Source organism: Tursiops truncatus, chromosome 6, assembly GCF_011762595.2.
Source record: "Tursiops truncatus isolate mTurTru1 chromosome 6, mTurTru1.mat.Y, whole genome shotgun sequence".
NCBI lineage: Eukaryota > Metazoa > Chordata > Mammalia > Artiodactyla > Delphinidae > Tursiops > Tursiops truncatus.
In genome coordinates, this window is record NC_047039.1 from 87,105,674 (window position 1) to 87,123,516 (window position 17,843).

The window sequence follows — 17,843 nt, forward strand, 5'->3', positions numbered from 1 at the left end:
ATATGATGTAAGTTTTGGTATGTTGTATTTCCATTTTCATTTGTGACAAAGTATTTTTTTATTTCTCTTTTGATTTCTTGGAATGACATTCCTACAATGAAAAGTAGTATAGGAAATTGTCTAATCATGGCTTTTAGGGTTATATTTGTACCTAGGTCCTAACGCTTAACAGTGTATGTCAGTTGTGACCATCACATGCTCATTCTGTCTTACTTTTTTATTTTTAAATTTATAAATTTAGAGGTAATATGTTTCCTATGCTTCATCCTAGACATGTTCTCACAGTGCTTCTCTACTTTAATAAAAGATTCCTTGAATAAAAATAAAGGAGCAAGGAACACTAAGTAAGCTTGCTTATGAAGTAAATTGTAAGCTTTCTTATAACTAAAATAAAAAGAAAATACCATAGTTACACACTCAGTTCTGATGTTAGGAAGCATACAGTCATATAAAAAGATGGTCTAAAAGATGGTCTGTGATATATATATATTTTTTTAGATGTTGGGGGTAGGAGTTTATTAATTTTATTTATTTTTGCTGTGTTGGGTCTTCATTTCTGTGCAAGGGCTTTCTCTACTTGTGGCAAGTTGGGGCCACTCTTCATCACGGTGCGCAGGCCTCTCACTATCACGGCCTCTCTTGTTGCGGAGCACAGGCTCCAGACGCGCAGGCTCAATAGTTGTGTCTCACAGGCCCAGTTGCTCCACGGCATGTGGGATCTTCCCAGACCAGGGCTCGAACCCGTGTCCCCTGCATTAGCAGGCAGATTCCCAACCACTGCACCACCAGGGAAGCCCAAAATAGATGGTCTGTGATCTTTTTATAAGTTAAGTTGTAGGTAAAGTTTATGTTACTCAATTTCATGTGATTGGAAATAATTTCTTTACAGATCATTAGATAATTCAAGTATGGCTCTTAGGCATGATCTGTGTTTCAATATACCATTTCTAGAATAAGGTTAGAACAGTTGATTTTTTTTTTTAAACTCTTGGCTCCAACTTTCCATACCTTTTCTTCTATTAAAAGTTGAATTTGTAAGCCATTAATATCTATACCTGTTAATAGTTGTTGGAAGACCTCACATAGGCATATTTACCTGCTTTATGATGCAGAGGAAAGTGAGGAGACCTTAAAAAACACCAAAGAAATTCAAAAAAAAGCAGAAGAAAAATATGAAGTATTGGAGAATAAAATGAAAAACGCAGAAGCTGAGAGAGAGAGAGAACTGAAGGATGCACAGAAAAAACTAGATTGTGCCAAAACTAAAGCAGATGCTTCTACCAAGAAAATGAAAGAAAAACAACAGGTAATAACTTTGTTTTGAAATGGAACTAATCTTTGAACATCAGAATAGAACTGAAGGTGGTAGAGCACCATTGGTTGGCCTTGGCCTTATTCATCGGTATTTATCACAAAATCCAAAAGTGAGATGTACTTCTTTAGGAGACACATTACACATCTTATGAGTCAAATTAAAATATGCTTTACTCTGAAACCCTGGAATTAAGTGTTATGTAATTTTGAGTAGGGGTTGCATTGGCTTGCTAATTTTGGAGAAAGAGCAAAGTTGCCTTTTGGTAAATGTTTCATTCAAGAGTGGACCAAAGCTCATATCATGTACGCAGAGCTGTGTCGTATCAGAGATTCACTGTTGACATTTCTGTTTGATCATCTTCGTGAACATACATAAACTGTGAAAGAATGATGTAAGACCAGGCATGTTATATTTACAAAGTGCTATTCGATCATGGACTGGTGATATCTGATTATATCTTTTGGATAGTGCCAAGGCTGGAATTTGACCTGCGTTTTTCTGTCTGCAGAGGCTGTGCTCAATCACTGTTCTGTACAATTTCACTTAAGTCTAACTTTTGTTCATAGTTTTTTTTTGTTTGTTTTTTTTAACCCACCTTATGATTCTTTCATAGCTTGCACAGTATTTTCTAAAGAACTAAAGGCTATAATGGGAAAGAAGAAAATTAAGAAACTAATTTTTTTGTCACTGAATAATTGTTTAAAAAGGCTTTACCTCTGTTAATTTATCTGCTGTGTAGAACTGTACATCGTTTATCCCTATAGGAATAAAAGGATAAAGGATATAGTTTATACAAAGTTCTTTGAACCCTTAAAAACTGTATGTACATTTGTCTTTTTTTTTAATATAGAAAAATAAATTTCCCCTTTCTTCTTTAGAAGTAGCTTACATGTTTTGGTAGTTGAGTAACTAAGCTATGGGTCTTACTTCCTTGAGAATCTTACTAATTTTGTTGACATGCATGTATTTATTTTTCAGTAGTTAATAACCTGTTGAATGCCCAGATGCTGTGTTTCTTATAGGAAGTTGAAGCTATCACCCTGGAGCTAGAAGAGCTCAAGAGAGAGCATGCATCCAATGAACAACAGCTTGAAGCTGTAAATGAAGCTATCAAATCCTATGAAGGTCAAATTGCAGTAATGGCAGCTGAGGTGGCTAAAAATAAGGTAAGATTTACTAACCATATTAGAGAAATTACAAATGTTAATCTAATTCTGAAATGGTGGCTTGAAGATGTTTGACTTTAGAGGTCTTTAGAGACTTTATGGTCTCTTCACTCCTGTCATGATGAGTTAAAATTATGAGTACCAATCCAGAAAGAGACCTGAAATAATATTACTGACTGTTTTGGTCCAGGTCTATTCAGAAGACAAAAACTACACAGTAATTTGACCAGGCAAAGTTTAAATAAAAATTATTAACTATAACAGGAGTTTGTAATGATGCAGCATTGATTGCTAAGAGATAAAGAAAACTCTAAAGACCATACGAACAGCAGATACAGGGAACAGCGTTACCCATAAGGCTGAGGCAGTGCACCCTTGGAAGAAACAAATCTGGAAAGGAGCCCCATTTTACCTGCAGGGCTGAGAACCACATCTACTTGTAGAAGATAACTGTGGCCCACTGGTGGTGGAGTTTGGTGGAGTACTAGGGGAAATCATGCATAGGAAAGTGCTACACAGGGGCACTTGCTGGGAAATAGCTTTCCAGGGTGCCATGGAGAGGTGCCCAGCCTGCGGACTTGCTGGGATGCCAGGGGAAGCCATGAAAGCTGCTAGCCCCTGCACATGACAAGCTTGCCTTTGAGAAAAGCACATTGGACCAAAGAAGTAAAGCCCCTTCCTTCTACAGTGACCCTATAGCATCCTTTACTGATGAGGCTTCATACTGTTGCACCTGGCAAGGGAGAAATGTCCCCATCTCAGAAGCAGGAAGTAAAGGGTGGATTTGGGACTGAGGGGCTTTCAAATGTTATGAAGACATTTCTATTATCTACAAATATTAGAAATGGTCCCTCATGAATATTGGATACCCTCTTAACCCTGTTTTTAAATTCTGAACTTGTTTTATTTCGTATTATTTCTACTCCTACTTTTTAAAACTGAGATATAATTAGCATAACATTTATATTAGTTTCCTGTGTACAACGTAATGATTCAATATTTGCATACATTGTGAAACTATCACCACAATAAGTCTAGTAACCATACATAATTACAGAATTTTTTTTCTTGTGATGAGAACTTCAAGATGTACTCTTAGCAACTTTCAAATATACGGTAGTGTTATTAAATATTGTCACTATGCTTTACAAAGTGTACCCACTTTTGTTTTTTCAATATAACTTTCATTTTTAAGTTTTCTGCTGTGTGGCTATATAGATACTCTTTTTGTAAGTAATATATCATTGATCTTCATGTTAACTAAAATATAACAGCTTTTAACAGGGGAGTTCCATCCATTTTACGTACATTATAGTAAAGTGTGCTTTTGCCTTTTGTCATCAGCTTTTACATTTTCTGTTGTTTTTCCCTTGAGATGATTGTTTTAATTGTTGTAGCATGCAGTGTTTTAGAAAGTAGTTCCTTCCTCTTCATTCTGTTTGTGGTTAAATTCAAGTTTTGTTTTTTTTTTTTAACACATTATTTATCAAACCAATAGCAGAATAACAATTATTTACTCTTTTTGAAGATAAGGAATAGAAATGCTTTTCAGCTTTGTGTTTCTGATTACATTTTCTACAGTTTCTTTTCTGCCTTCTGACTTGTCTTTTAATCTCATTTTTCATCTCATTCCTCCATATTTTCTACCATCTTTCATGGACATCATGTTGTGGGATTTTAAAAAATTAGATGTCATGTTTCTAAAGAGAAATGTGGAAGTAAAATAAGCCACTTCTTCCTTAATCTAAATAAAGATAAAATCAAAACATGTACATATTTCTATAAAAGAGGGCATCCATTTCTCTTTATGGAAAACTATAAAGTGGATCACTTAGTTTGTAAAGGTTGTTTTTTCAGGCTTTACATTCTAAATTGTTTCCATTTGCTGATAATAGTAACTAAGGACACTCTCAGGGAGCTAAGAAGAGAAATTGCCTACTAACTAATTAGGTTCAAACAAAAGTAAAATTTTATTTTTGCTCAATCTTAAGTGATAGATTTCCTTGTTTTTTTCTTACCATTGTAAAGATTGAAACAGTCATACCTGCGATGCAATCTACAACCTCTAGGCATGAGGGAATCTTCTTCATAAACACGATTTTGTCATGGGTTTTTGTTTTGGGTTTTTTAGCTGAATGCTGTGATTTATCTTCCTCCTGCAAAGGACCTTAAGTGAGACAAATTAAACATTATAAAACATTATAAGGAAATTAAAGCATTTATGGCACATTCATAACCTAACCATAATGTCAAGTATTGTTTACTGCTCAAAATGATCTTGTTTTCTAATGAGCATGCCTAAAAAATTCCTAAATTTTTACTGGTGCTTTTCATCACTTACAGAGATCTATGCTTCCTCAGTCTTTTAGCAGGTTGTTCTACTTAATCTGTTTTCCCTCTACCTAAATCTGAGTTGAGCTAGGTTTTTTTGTTTTCAGACATTTGTGTGAGTCTGTGACCATATCTTTTTACCAGAAGGACTTTTAAGATCTAGCAAAGAGGTTTGAGGGGGAGGAGGTGAGAGTTGATAGACTAAATCCCAGCTGTAATTATCACTTTGGAGGTTGAATAACTTCAACCTCGGGAGGTAGGGGATAGTAAAAGTCAAAGCAAGAAGTTTTTCTTTGTGCCACAGATCCATTTCTTCAAAAAAGTTTCTCTTCCTCTTCCATATCTCCGTTTTGATCCCTCTGCTAGAACCAAACACTGACTTTCTACTGCCACTGGTAAAGTCCCTATGGCTTACTTCTATAGAAGGGAAAGGAACAAATGCCAGCTTACCTGCTTCCACCCCTGTTCTTTGCCCCTCCTAATAAATGTCATTTGGGAGTCTGTCATATTATCTTGTAAACTCCCCAAAATGCCACTTTTTTGAGAGACCTCACAGGTCAGATTCCAGTAGTCCCTCCTCCCCAAGGTGATCCCAGTTACACTGTATCTTGCAGAAACATTGTTGCTTTCAGCATGAACAGTACATCCCATCCTTTTTTTTTTTCTAGTGGTCATACAAGTTTTCACTTATCTGTAAATTCATTAGTCATTTTAATGGGGATATAAAATGTAGAGGGTTAGATGACTACCTGTCTGTAATCACATTGCCATCTTGCCCAGAAGTCTGTTAGATGATCTTTCAGTAAACTAAAAATGTCTCCATCTTACCTTGCTATATGTTGTCTTCTAATGATCTGTTTCAGGAGTTAGTAAATAAAGCTCAAGAAGAGGTGACCAAGCAAAAAGAAGTGATAACAGCCCAAGACAGCATAGTTAAAGCTAAGTATGCAGAAGTAGCAAAACATAAGGAGCAAAACAATGAATCGCAGCTTAAAATTAAGGAACTGGACCACAACATCAGCAAACATAAACGGGAAGCTGAAGATGCTGCTGCAAAGGCACGTTTGTGTTGTTCGTTTTTACCCTTGATCAAATTTTTGCCTCTGTGTTGAAATATTCTGGTAAACTGCTCAATGAAGACCTTACTATAAATGGCAGAACTACTGTGTAACATAACTTTGAGGCTTACAACTATGTTAACTGCTCCTCAGCAATCACCAAGAGGCAAAAATGTTTTATTTTTAAATTTAATTTCAGGAGTTTATTCCATCTCCAAGATGTTTTTAACCAAATATTGAGTGGTCTCCTATGGAAATGACTGGTTTTTATCCCCAGTTGCTCATAGAACTAGTTATTAATGTGTTAGTAGTAATAATATGTATTCTTTACCTTATTGCAAATTGAATTTAGGGAGCTCACAGAGAAATATACACAGGCAACTTCTAAAATAACGTCTTAAATGGTTTCTGGATGTCCTTATGAGGATCGGTTATAGTCAGTTTTAGCAGCCGCATTTGAAATCTGATGTTTTGCTAAGCAGTTATCTTTTTGAAGTTATCCCACAGTTTTTTGGTTACTCTTGAAGTTTCTTTCTTTCATGTGTCACAGTGCCTTAAGTACTTTAGAGAAAATACATGGTTTTGTAGAAATTCGTTGTTTAGTTAAGAGATTGCATTTATGTGGTCTTAGTAATTCACTCAGCATGTTTTCTTACTGGTGTGTAACAGTTTGGTGCCTTTTAAATCTTAACATCATAAAAATACAAGAGATTTAACATACAGAACAGTTTTCCACCCTCTCTGAAAGAGCCATGAGTATCTGTTCAGGTTCATTACTTGGTTTAAAAAACATTTTTTTATGGCCACGTCATAATATCCTAGTATTTTATTAGTATTGCTTTCCTAGTAGCCTCCTATTAGTGGATTCACTGAATTATTACCAATGCTAATATTACTGTTGATGGTTTTTTTATAATTGAAAATGCTAGTATTGGTGATTGCTAGGGGATTTTATTTACAGTTAGGGAAGGGGGTAGAAAGAAGGACTTGTAAGTGGAACTGCTAAAAAGTCAAGGATTCTTTGAAATACATAGTTTGTCAAATATTTATTGCATACTATGCCAGGCACTAAAGAGATAAGAATGAACACAGAATGTGTTCATAGAGCTTACAGATCAGCAGGAAAGAAATGATTATTTTACTTTGGATTCTAGTGGTGAGACTGTACCTATGGAACTAATAAGGATGATTGAAGAGGATTAGATTCTACCAGTCAGAACCAACCTTGAACAATTCTAGTAGAAGAAAGTCTTCCTTAAGCACTATAATTAAAAAACTTTAATTGGTTATATTATATGAAGAAGTATTTTACTGTGCCTTGTCAAAAGAGGGTGGCAAGGGGATAGAGTCAATATTCAGGACAATTTTTTACTTAGATTATAATTTCCAGAAGAATTATTAGATATCACTCAGGATTAGGCTTCCATGATTTACCAACTCTGTGACTTAAGTATTCTTATAAGACTTTTAACTTTCACAAGTTGTTTTTTTGAAGCAATTGATTGAATTTGGTAAAATCTGGAGCCTCATCTGACTTGTATTTCATTATAATGGAGATGTTCTATATATGTGTGTGCATACACACACACACACACACACACACACACACACACTTTGTAACTGTTTCTCTTGAGTTGGCTTTTACTCTCATGCTTGAGTAATAGGAAAATCTTTTTCTATATAGTCTCAAGTTTCTTACCTATCCTCCAGGTAAAAATATTCTTACTTATTATATAGGTCCACTGTCAACAGTGAATCTCATTTTTTCCAAATGTGTCATTGTGGGATTTTTTTCCCAAAATGTGTGGTTTAAAATTAGTAAATATTTAAGAAACTAATTTTTAAATAAAGGTTTGTAAGCAATGATATCATTCTATTATCATTATCACATGTGGCTAGGTGTCCAAAATGTTGAAAGATTATGACTGGATTAATGCAGAGAAACACCTCTTTGGGCAACCCAATAGCACCTATGATTTCAAAACTAACAACCCAAAAGAAGCTGGTCAGAGACTTCAGAAGTTGCAAGAAATGAAGGAGAAACTAGGAAGAAATGTCAATATGAGAGCTATGAATGTACTGACAGAAGCTGAAGAGCGGGTAAGTCACTTTGCTATGACTGTTTGGCCACTTCAGAATATGAGTAGCATTGAGGGCTTCATATGACCCCTGAGGCGATTATTAGAGTCAATCTTTTACTTGATGCTTTTGAGAACTTGTTTTCTTTGCATTTTCCCTTTCTCCCTTTCCAGTTATTTCTTTTCTTATTTCATTCTTTTTGCATCATCAGTTATATATTCTGTTTTACCTTGAATGACTTTTCCAACTCCTTTCTTATTTTTGGTGTAAATAAAAACAACATTTTTGATCATGTTAGCTCTTCACATTTCTATCATTTCTTTCACTTGCCTTTTTGAAAGATTTTGAAAAATAGAGTACAGGTTTCCCCCACTGTCCAAAAGTAGCGCCAATCCTGTGAAACTATTCCTGTGAAAGGGTATAAAGCAAAGAAGCAATTACCTTAGGGCACATCTTGCTAACAGATGCATGAAATAAACTGAGATAAAGCACAGATGCTCATCGACACAGTTCAAAGCTCTGGCGGCTTAATGCTGAGATGCTTAGTGTTGTTCCCTGTGAGGAGCTTGATGGTGCCACTCTCCCTGCTCGGGGTGTGTGCTGCTTCTCTAAGGGCTCACTGCAAAACACATGTTGAACACTATTTGTGCTTTTTACCTTTTCTTGTAAAAGTAGTGATGTAAAGCAAACTTCTGAAAAGTGGGGGACACCTGTGTCCTGCTGTCTCCCTCCTCACGGTCAGCCACTCCATAACTCCTGTCTTCCTTTGACTCCAGTATATGCTGGAGCCATCACATAAGTTAATGGCTAAGATTGTTATATACATAAACACTGTTTTACTAATCTGTAAATGCAGCAGTGTCTTCTGTTTTAATGCTCTCAGTTACTTGATAATGTTATCCATCTCCCCTACCTTTTATAGTCTGCATGTCCCTAGAAAAACCCAAAAGAGAAAGCAGTTCCTATTGATGGCTCCATAGGAAATAGCAATCTGAGTAATTTTATATTATACCTTCTTTAATTCTGTAAAATTCTGTTTGAATTTGTATAGCAGAGTTAATGAGAGCTCTGTAAAAATGGAAATACTTATGAGCTCAAGCACTTTTAACAAATTTTTTGGTAACAAGTTTTTGTAAACCGTTATTGACATTAGTGTCTACAGAGAATCTATGTTAGATGCTGAACAGTCTAATAATGCACCTGCTGTGATCTCTATAAAATGTTCCTGCTGGTTTACATTTCTCCATTAAACCTTTGCAATATATGGCATCTTTTTGGAAAGGAAATATTTTGTCTGAATTTGAGCTGCTTAACATCATGAAACTTGTTTACTTTTACTTGTTTGCTTCATTAGATAATGATAACTGGGGCTAATATTTTTTTAAAAGAATTTACCAACTCCCATCTCCTTACCAGAGAGGAAGGCTCTATTGTTAATCAGCAGCTGGCCTTTTGTTGTTATATTTTGTGTCACCACATATAAGAAACTATATGGAATTAGCAAGGAATAGGATAAAAATATGGCCAAGCTCCTAAAACCTCCTCTCCACAAAGGAGAGGGATGGCAAGGAAACTAGCAAGACTGGCTGGAGTTTTTCAGGGAGAATTTGAAGCTCCTTGAAATGTGAGGCTTTGAGGAGAAATAAGTTAAAAGGATTTTTAGAAAGTTCTGCTGCTGCTCATGGTTTATTCTCCCTCTGTTGCCTCCCTCAAAATTTTTTCCAGTAAATTTCTACCTTAACCAGGGAAGGCTACTTTGAAGATGTGATGTTTGAGTGGAAACTTGAGGCACCTGTTATGTTAGAAATAGAGGAAGAACAATGCAGGGTCCATAAAGCTACAGTGAGCTTATTATGTTCACGAAACTGAAAAAAAGTGACCATATGGCTGAAGCCTGAGGAGGAGTGTGATGCCAGAAATTCAGAGATAAATAAGATCCAATTTATGTAGGACTTTATACACCATGGTGAAGAATTAAAATTTTATTTGTGTCACTGCTAAGACTGACCTTGCTTCTTAAGCATGCAGGGCTACTTTTGAGTTTACATATGACAAATTTTCCTTTTTGCCTTGGCTGCTAGGAAGATAAGGGAATACTAGTGGAGTCAAAATATTTCAACAGCTTGTCCTATAAATTCTCAGTTATAGTAATTGAATTTTACATATAGATGATATATTTACTTTCCTTAATTTGGCTTACATTATAATTCAATGTAGTATATCTTTTTGGTAAATAGGAGTTGTATATATTGCATATAAGAATAATGAAATCTCTTTATTCTTGACTGAATTCTAGAATATAAAGAAAATGTTGTGTTTTCCCAATTAAGTATGCCTTTTATCTTACTAGTATAATGACTTGATGAAGAAGAAGAGAATTGTAGAAAATGACAAATCCAAAATCCTTGCAACTATAGAAGACCTTGACCAGAAGAAAAACCAAGCCCTAAATATTGCTTGGCAAAAGGTATTTGAACCAAAAATTGTATAATTTATTCTGTATGAGGAAAGGATGAAAGATAAAGTTAATAGGGTTGTACTCTAAGATGAATTTGAAATAGCTAATTTTTGTTTGAGGCACAGCTCAGACCTTAATTAAAACCTTGTAGGCTTTTTAAAGCATTTTGTCCTTCTGGACTTTACTACTGATTTGCAAAGATAAGTTGTGTCATTCCATCATGCTCTCATAGTCTACTTCTCTGGTTCCTAAGCTATATTAAATTTCTAATTTTCTAGATTTCTACATGTTTCCTTCTTACATCGTTTGCCGGGTCTGGGTTACTGTTTACCCTCTTTCCTTCTTATGAGATCATAGGTTCTAATATTGGACAGTATCTAAGGTATCTTCCAAATATCTGCTATAGTCCCACTCATCCTCTGCTTAAAACTGGAAGCATTATCTGTTTCACATTGGGGAAGCTCTCTCTAACTGTTGGAAAACCTCTCCAAAGGACTTCTTCAGTTCTTAGCTCTTCAGTTTCTCTTGCCCAGACTCACAGAGGTCAAATATTAGTTCTAAGAATGTTTCTATAGCAAGACTGTGTATTCCTAACCACTTATAAATTAATTGCATTTCAGAATTCATAAGTATTAGGCATTCTTAGATTTTTAGCAAAGGATTTTTATACATGTTAGATTAATAATTACATAATTATAAAGTAATACTAATTTTATATAATTATATTATAGTTAAGAGCAGTTCTGTCATTTTACATGAATTATCTTAATTCCATAACTTTGATAATTATTATCTCTATTTTACAAATGAGGAAACAAGCTTAGAAAGGTGAAATAGCCTAATATCATAACAGTCAAAAGGTAGAAAAAGTGGAATTCTCTTTTCCTAATTAGAACTAAAGTTAAAATTGCCTTTTGTTGCTTTTTAAGAAGTAGAACTGGGTAATAAACAAGGAAGTTCAGTATTCATTTCCAGGATTCCTATGCAACAGAATCCCAGTTACCATTTTTGTTTCGTTTTATGACAACTTTGGCAGATTTCAAGGTTCTTTACTATGATTTCTACTTCCCTGGCTGCATAGATTTATCTCCTTTAGGATAATTCCTTAGCCTCTTCTGTGAAGTTTTCCTGTACCTACCATAGAAAAAGACCCCTCCTCAAAAGATTCCATAGTTACTATGCTGTTTGGTACTTTAACAGGCCTGGGCCTCGGGGATTTAACTGGCACCTTACCTCTTTTTCTCTTTTTAATTCTTCAGGAACTTTATTTTTGGTAATGGCAGAACAATTGTGTCTGTCTTTCAATTGCATTGTTTTTCCTGCTCTACAACTTATTTTCAGTGTTCAGTCTCCCTATAGTATTTGTCTTTTTAAAAATGCTTGCAAAAAGTTGGCCCCATTATTCTTGCACAATATGTGGATTTAACACTAGATCTGAGAGATTCTGTCTTTTGTTTTCCCCATGGTTCCTGGATTTAGTGTGAGTACAAATTTATCTTTTAAACTGATTTTTCCCCAGTCTCTAAAGTTCTCCCAAAGCAAGTAAATTTATTGAGTGCTTATGATATATGTCAGGCACTATACTATTAATTTTCCCACTTAATTCTCAAAGTAAACTAATGAAGTAGGTACTATTATTATCAGCATTACATTATTTCCTTATGGCTTCAAGTATAGTTGATTGACAAAGCCAGAGTATTTTAGGCACTGGTTGTGTTTTTTGCTTTTTTGTTTCCTTCTAGCCTTATTGGAATTTCAAAATTCAGTTTATTCCCTATCTATATTCTTCTCTACCCATTAACTGAAAGTTTGTCTTTTCCCTTTTGGAGGAATTTCCACATGGGATCCAGGATCCATGGTCATCTTTGGGATTTAGTAGCATTTAGTAGTCTTAGTTTTGAGCTGCCTCTCTCCTGCCTGGTCAAAAAATTTTTTAAAAGAAAAGGTGTTTATAAATACAATGCTATCTTCTGTCATTCTCCTAGAAAAGACAGCAGTCCTCTCCTCATTGTGATGAACCTTGCCTAGCTCTGGAAATCTATCCCAGATAAAACTAGAATCTACTTTCTCTGTGTAGGATATTAGCATGTGTACAGTTGTTCTTAAGATATGTGTTCCTTAGTAAATTTATATTTAGGAGACTGTTTATGTCTAGGAGATTTCCTTATTACTACAAATATTCACAAAAAGTGTATTTGCACTTGAATTTTATACTTGAAGGTGGAGATTTCCCTAGAGAACATGGATGTCAAATCCTCGTGTGTGTGTGCACATGTGTGCATGCATGTATACATTCTCAATTTTGTCTGCTGAACTCTCTAAGATTCTTAGTCATCTCTTTGAAGACAGATGGCTGAATTCTCAAGGCATTGATCAAGTGTGTATGCACAAAAATTACTCAGTTACAGTCTAGAATATTGGTCCTAAATCTCTGTGTAATCTTCTGCTGAGCCTTTATGGAAATAGGCCAAATAGCTTCTTTAGTCTTTTTCTTTTGGGGCTCAATCCTGTTCCTGTCCCTTGATACCTTAACTTCTTTGGCTTTGAGAAGAAGCATAGAAAAGAACCACTGAACACCTTTAACAGATCTGGTTTGATTTCATGCCTCTTTTTCTCCTAGACTTCACCCTGATCTTAGGCTTCTTAAAGTTAGCTGATAACCACAGGCCTTACCATACCAGTCAACAGAAAACACATTTTTTAAGAGAACATTTTATGCCAAAAAGAGTTTTTGTTTTTCTTCTCCAGCTGAAAGTTCAGTCTCCTATATTATCCAGTTGTGTGTCTCTGAGGATTCCGGCAACCATGGCCTTTTGTTGTATCAAAACTTCATGGTAGAGTTAGAGGTATAGCCTCTAGTTTCCCCTGGAAGTTAGAGCAAAGCTCAGCAAACTCTTTCTGTAAAGGGACAGATAAGTATTTCAGAGCCATGTAGTCTGTGTTGCAACCACTAGACTATATTGCTGGCAGCCATAGACAGTACATAAGTGAATGGGCATGGCCAGATTTGCCACATGGACCATAACTTGCCAACCTCAGAGCTAGGGTAACTAACAGACAACAAAATGCTCCTGCTGGTTTGCATATATACACATCATTTGATTCTTCTTGGAAAACCTTCTCTGATATTTTAATCTTTTTTTTATCCAGGTGAACAAGGACTTTGGATCTATTTTTTCCACTCTTTTGCCCGGTGCTAATGCTATGCTTGCACCACCAGAAGGGCAAAATGTATTGGATGGTCTGGAGTTTAAGGTTGCCTTAGGAAATACTTGGAAAGAAAACCTAACTGAACTTAGTGGTGGTCAGAGGTGAGTGAGTAATCCCTTTGCAATAATCCTCTTACTTTATTATAGTCCAACATCTCATTGCCTCCCAATTTTATTTCAGATTTGCTTTGCTATCTTTGCATGTAGAATTTAAGGAGCCTAATATGTGAGACTACAAATTTTAGTTAGGACATTTGATTAACATAGTAGGCAACAAAGTAGAAATAAGGATTAGCAACTAGAAAACTAGACAAAATACATGAGAAACAATTACTTTCAGACATTGGAAAATGGATAACCCAGGAGATACCTGAGAGAAATGAAACAAAAATGCTGAGTCCACTGTTTACCCTAGCTTTCTCCCTAGGAGCAATTTTTTGACTGCAGATGCAGGGAGGGAAACCCACACAAAGTCCAGTAGTCTTACTAAAAAATGAAGGAAACAGATTAGAATTTGGGGAAGCCCCAGAGAGCTACACATTAGCATTACATTTGCACTACCCCTAAAGTGAAGGCTATTTTAGACACCCCTTAGCAAAGGTTCATTGCAGGCCCAACATGCTTTAAAGACAGACAACAACGTTGAGACTGTAAACAACATAATCACAGTGTTCAGCATCTAATAAAAATTACTAGACAGAAATCGAGAAAATATGATTCTAGACAGAAATCGAGAAAATATGATTCATAACCTAGAGGAAAAACAGACCCAGAAATGACAGGTGATGAAACTAGCAGACAAGGAGGTTAAAGAGTTACATTAACTATTTACAAGAAAAAAAGAATGTGATGAGAGACATGGAAGCTATCAACGAAGAATCCAGTGGAACTTCTAGAGATAAAAAATATACCTGAAAGGAAGAGTTTACTGCATAAGATTAACAACAGATTCGACAGAATAAAAGAAAGATGACTCAATTTGAAGACATATCAATAGAATCTATTCAAGTCAAGCTTAGAAACACGAAACTGTAAAAACAAAAAGAGCTTCAGTGACCTGTGGGACAATATTGAGAGATCTAACATACATGTAATTGGAGTTTCAAAGGGAGAGGAAAACAGAAAAAAACAAAAAAAATAATGGACCCAGATTTTCCAGATTTGATGACTTCTGTAAACCCACATACTTGATTTCTGTGAACCCCAGGTAAGATAAACGCATACACTCGCTTCCTGCACATACAGTAACACAGCAAGGCATGTCATATAAAGTTGCTGAAAACCAGTGATTAGGAGAAAAATCTTAAAAGCAGTCAGAGGTAAAAAGGCATATTAAGTGCCAAGGAACAAAGAAGAATGACTTTAGCCTTCTTGTTAAAAACTATGCAAGCCATTATAAAGCAGAAACTAACACACCATTGTAGAGCAATTATACTCCAATAAAGATGTTAAAAAAAAACAAAACAAAAAACTATGCAAGCCAGAAGTCTGGAACAACATCTATAAAGTGCTAAAAGAAAAATGTGTCAACCTAGAATTCTGTATCTAGTAGAAATATTCTTCATATTGAAGGCAATATATTTTTTCAGAAAAACAAAAGGTGGAAGAATTTGATTCCAGCAGAACTGTACAAGTTAAAGGAAGTTCTCTGGTGAAAGGAAAATGATACGAAATGGAAACTTGGATCTACATAAATGAAAGAAGAGTACTGGAAATAGCATGTTCTGGGCTTCAGGGAAGTTTCTCCCAGCCTTGTGTTATGCAGTGATTCAGACAATCAGTATATCGAGAGAAACTTAGAAGGTCATTTGGCCTAACTTCTTAATTGCAGAGAGCCAAATAATTAAAACCTCCTGAGAGAAAATTGTGAATATCAATATAATTGAAGATGTTTATTAATTTTGTATTTTTTCCCCTGCAGGATGTACAGTCCACAGTTCTTGAATTGTTCTCATGTGCTCTATGCCATCATGTAACTCTTCTCTTATGGATGTAGAAAATACTAAGACCTGTTAATTTCTCTTATGAAATCTTTTGTCATTTTTATGAATAGAAGTCCACTCTTTATTTTTCATTACTGATAAAATTCCAAAATATTTTAAGTCAAAAAAGACAGCTTCTGCTGCCTGTCAATCAAAGTTGAATTCCACAGTTTAGATCACAGCATCTTTAATTGTTTTTGCCAAAGTCCTAGAAAATTTTTTGAGGAAAACAGAGAATGTATGCTTATTTTCTTACTGGAACCTAAAAATTATTTCCATAATTAAGATGATATAAACTTATTTTCGGATTATTATGGATTATACCATAATCCAGCATAGTAGTTTAAGTGTTGATGAGTTGTTTTTAAGCTCAGTGCCTTAAATATTTGGTACAGAGAAAGACACTGAAAAGTAATTTTAGGTTTCTTGAGTGACCTCAGCTACCCTCGCTACCCTCTATAGCAGTAAAGATCAATTTGTTTGGTTTTTATTGTACTGTTTCATTCATTTCCTTTGCTAGAAATTTTGGTTTCACCTTCCTAGACCCCTCTACTTATACACACAATTATTTTTCCCCACTTACATGTTTCTTAATAAATACCCTATTGGAATACAGTAAGCATTAGACTATTTACTCCAGTGCTGCATGTCAGGAGATATTTGAAGTTACAGAATTAAGTGTGCTACAGATGTTACTGTAATTTTAATACTATTTTTAAATAATTCTAAACATTTGTATTACAATAAACAAGGCTTTTTAATGAAATATTTAAGAAAAATATAAGAATTGTTATATTTCTTTATTCCAGACTAGAACAAAAACAGCTGTAGTTAAAGGGGATATAGAAAAGAACTGAAAAAGAGTTTTAGGGAGAGAAAGAGAAAACTATTAACACTAATATGATCTTTTCTTAAGGTTAGGTGCCAAATATAACATCCTAATTATCTGACAGGAAAGAAGAACATATACCTGTTTTATTCAAAATAAAACTTGTTGAAGAGAGGGAAAAATGGAAAGCTAAAGTAAAAAACATTTTAATGAAACAAAAGTTTTCAAGTTTGAAACTTAAGATTCTTTTTTCTATAACTATCTTTCAGCCAAATTGGCACTATTCATAATAGTAACAGGACAGCAGATTTGCTTCAGTGCTTTGGTAAAAAGTGGTAAAATCAAGTTCTGACAGCTTTTCTTTCGGCCTTCTTTTCTTAGGTCTTTAGTGGCTTTGTCATTAATACTGTCCATGCTCCTCTTCAAACCTGCCCCAATTTACATCCTGGATGAGGTAGATGCAGCCTTGGATCTTTCTCATACTCAGAATATTGGACAGATGCTACGTACTCATTTCACACATTCTCAGGTAAGAACCAAAAAAAGTCTCAGAATAGTTCTAGTTTGTTTTCTAAAACTACTTTTTAGTAATGGTCAGTATAAATAAGATATTCAGGATTGAGGAATACTAAGGTGTTATGTATCTCTTTAAATATATTTCTATTCAAATGGGTGTGGAAGAAAAGAGGGTTTTGTCTCTTATTAAAGAAAAGAGCCTGGAATTATAAATTATAGGTTGTAACATGAGGGAGAATCTAATTTTTTTGTAATTTGGAATTTTTTAGGGTAATTATTTTCTCTAGCTAGCTGCCAGAAGATACACAATCAAAACAAGACTGTTTCAAGGATACACCTGAAAAATATATCAGAAAATCATGTGGCACTTGATGGGGTACTCTTCATTCCTCCTAGAAAGTGATTTAAAAAACCCTTGAAGCTAAAAACAGTTTGTTTTTATTGAACTGTTGCTGCAGGAACTAAGGCTACTAAATATGATTATATAGATAATGCATTGAACAATTCTGGGGGGCTTCACTTACCATAGTTATCATAGACTGTGTATTTATTGTGGCAGTTTTTTTAGCAGCTAACAGTGGCATTTAGAGCTAGCAACAAGACAGTGATACTAACTGGAGAAGATAGCAACAAGCAGCCAACCAGCAGAAGATAGTAACTTGGGTAATGAAGTATTCAGAGTAAAATTAAGAGACTCCTAAAACTGCATATGGAAAGAATTCATTGAGGTGCCTAATAATAACTATTTGTTACTTGCATTTGAGGATGTGCATATGTGGAGCCAAGCATTTAAAGCAATAACAAAGTATCGCCAAATGATTCTTAACCTCAGTATAAAAAGAGTGAACTTCTTCAAGGATACTGCAAAAAGTACTTTATGCTGTTTTTCTTTCTCCCTTA

The 17,843-nt window shown here is 34.9% G+C and overlaps 1 protein-coding gene and 1 pseudogene across 4 annotated transcripts in view; one reads left to right on the forward strand and one right to left on the reverse strand.

The window, feature by feature from the left end:
- The window catches only part of SMC2 (structural maintenance of chromosomes 2), a 51,945-nt gene that overhangs the window by 33,227 nt on the left and 875 nt on the right, over positions 1 to 17,843 (forward strand). For 3 of the 4 annotated variants that reach the window (XM_019948978.3, XM_004318099.4, XM_019948981.3), the window contains 7 exons: positions 1,113 to 1,306; positions 2,338 to 2,481; positions 5,676 to 5,870; positions 7,770 to 7,970; positions 10,300 to 10,416; positions 13,558 to 13,718; positions 16,809 to 16,956. In XM_019948978.3, coding sequence (XP_019804537.1) covers positions 1,113 to 1,306; positions 2,338 to 2,481; positions 5,676 to 5,870; positions 7,770 to 7,970; positions 10,300 to 10,416; positions 13,558 to 13,718; positions 16,809 to 16,956 — 1,160 coding nt within the window. Of the gene's footprint in view, positions 1 to 1,112; positions 1,307 to 2,337; positions 2,482 to 5,675; positions 5,871 to 7,769; positions 7,971 to 10,299; positions 10,417 to 13,557; positions 13,719 to 16,808; positions 16,957 to 17,212; positions 17,808 to 17,843 lie in introns of those variants that run through there. The other variant, XM_033858350.2, reaches the window with a different exon arrangement.
- The window catches only part of LOC101328381 (olfactory receptor 13C3-like), a 341,867-nt pseudogene continuing 325,324 nt past the window's right edge, over positions 1,301 to 17,843 (reverse strand).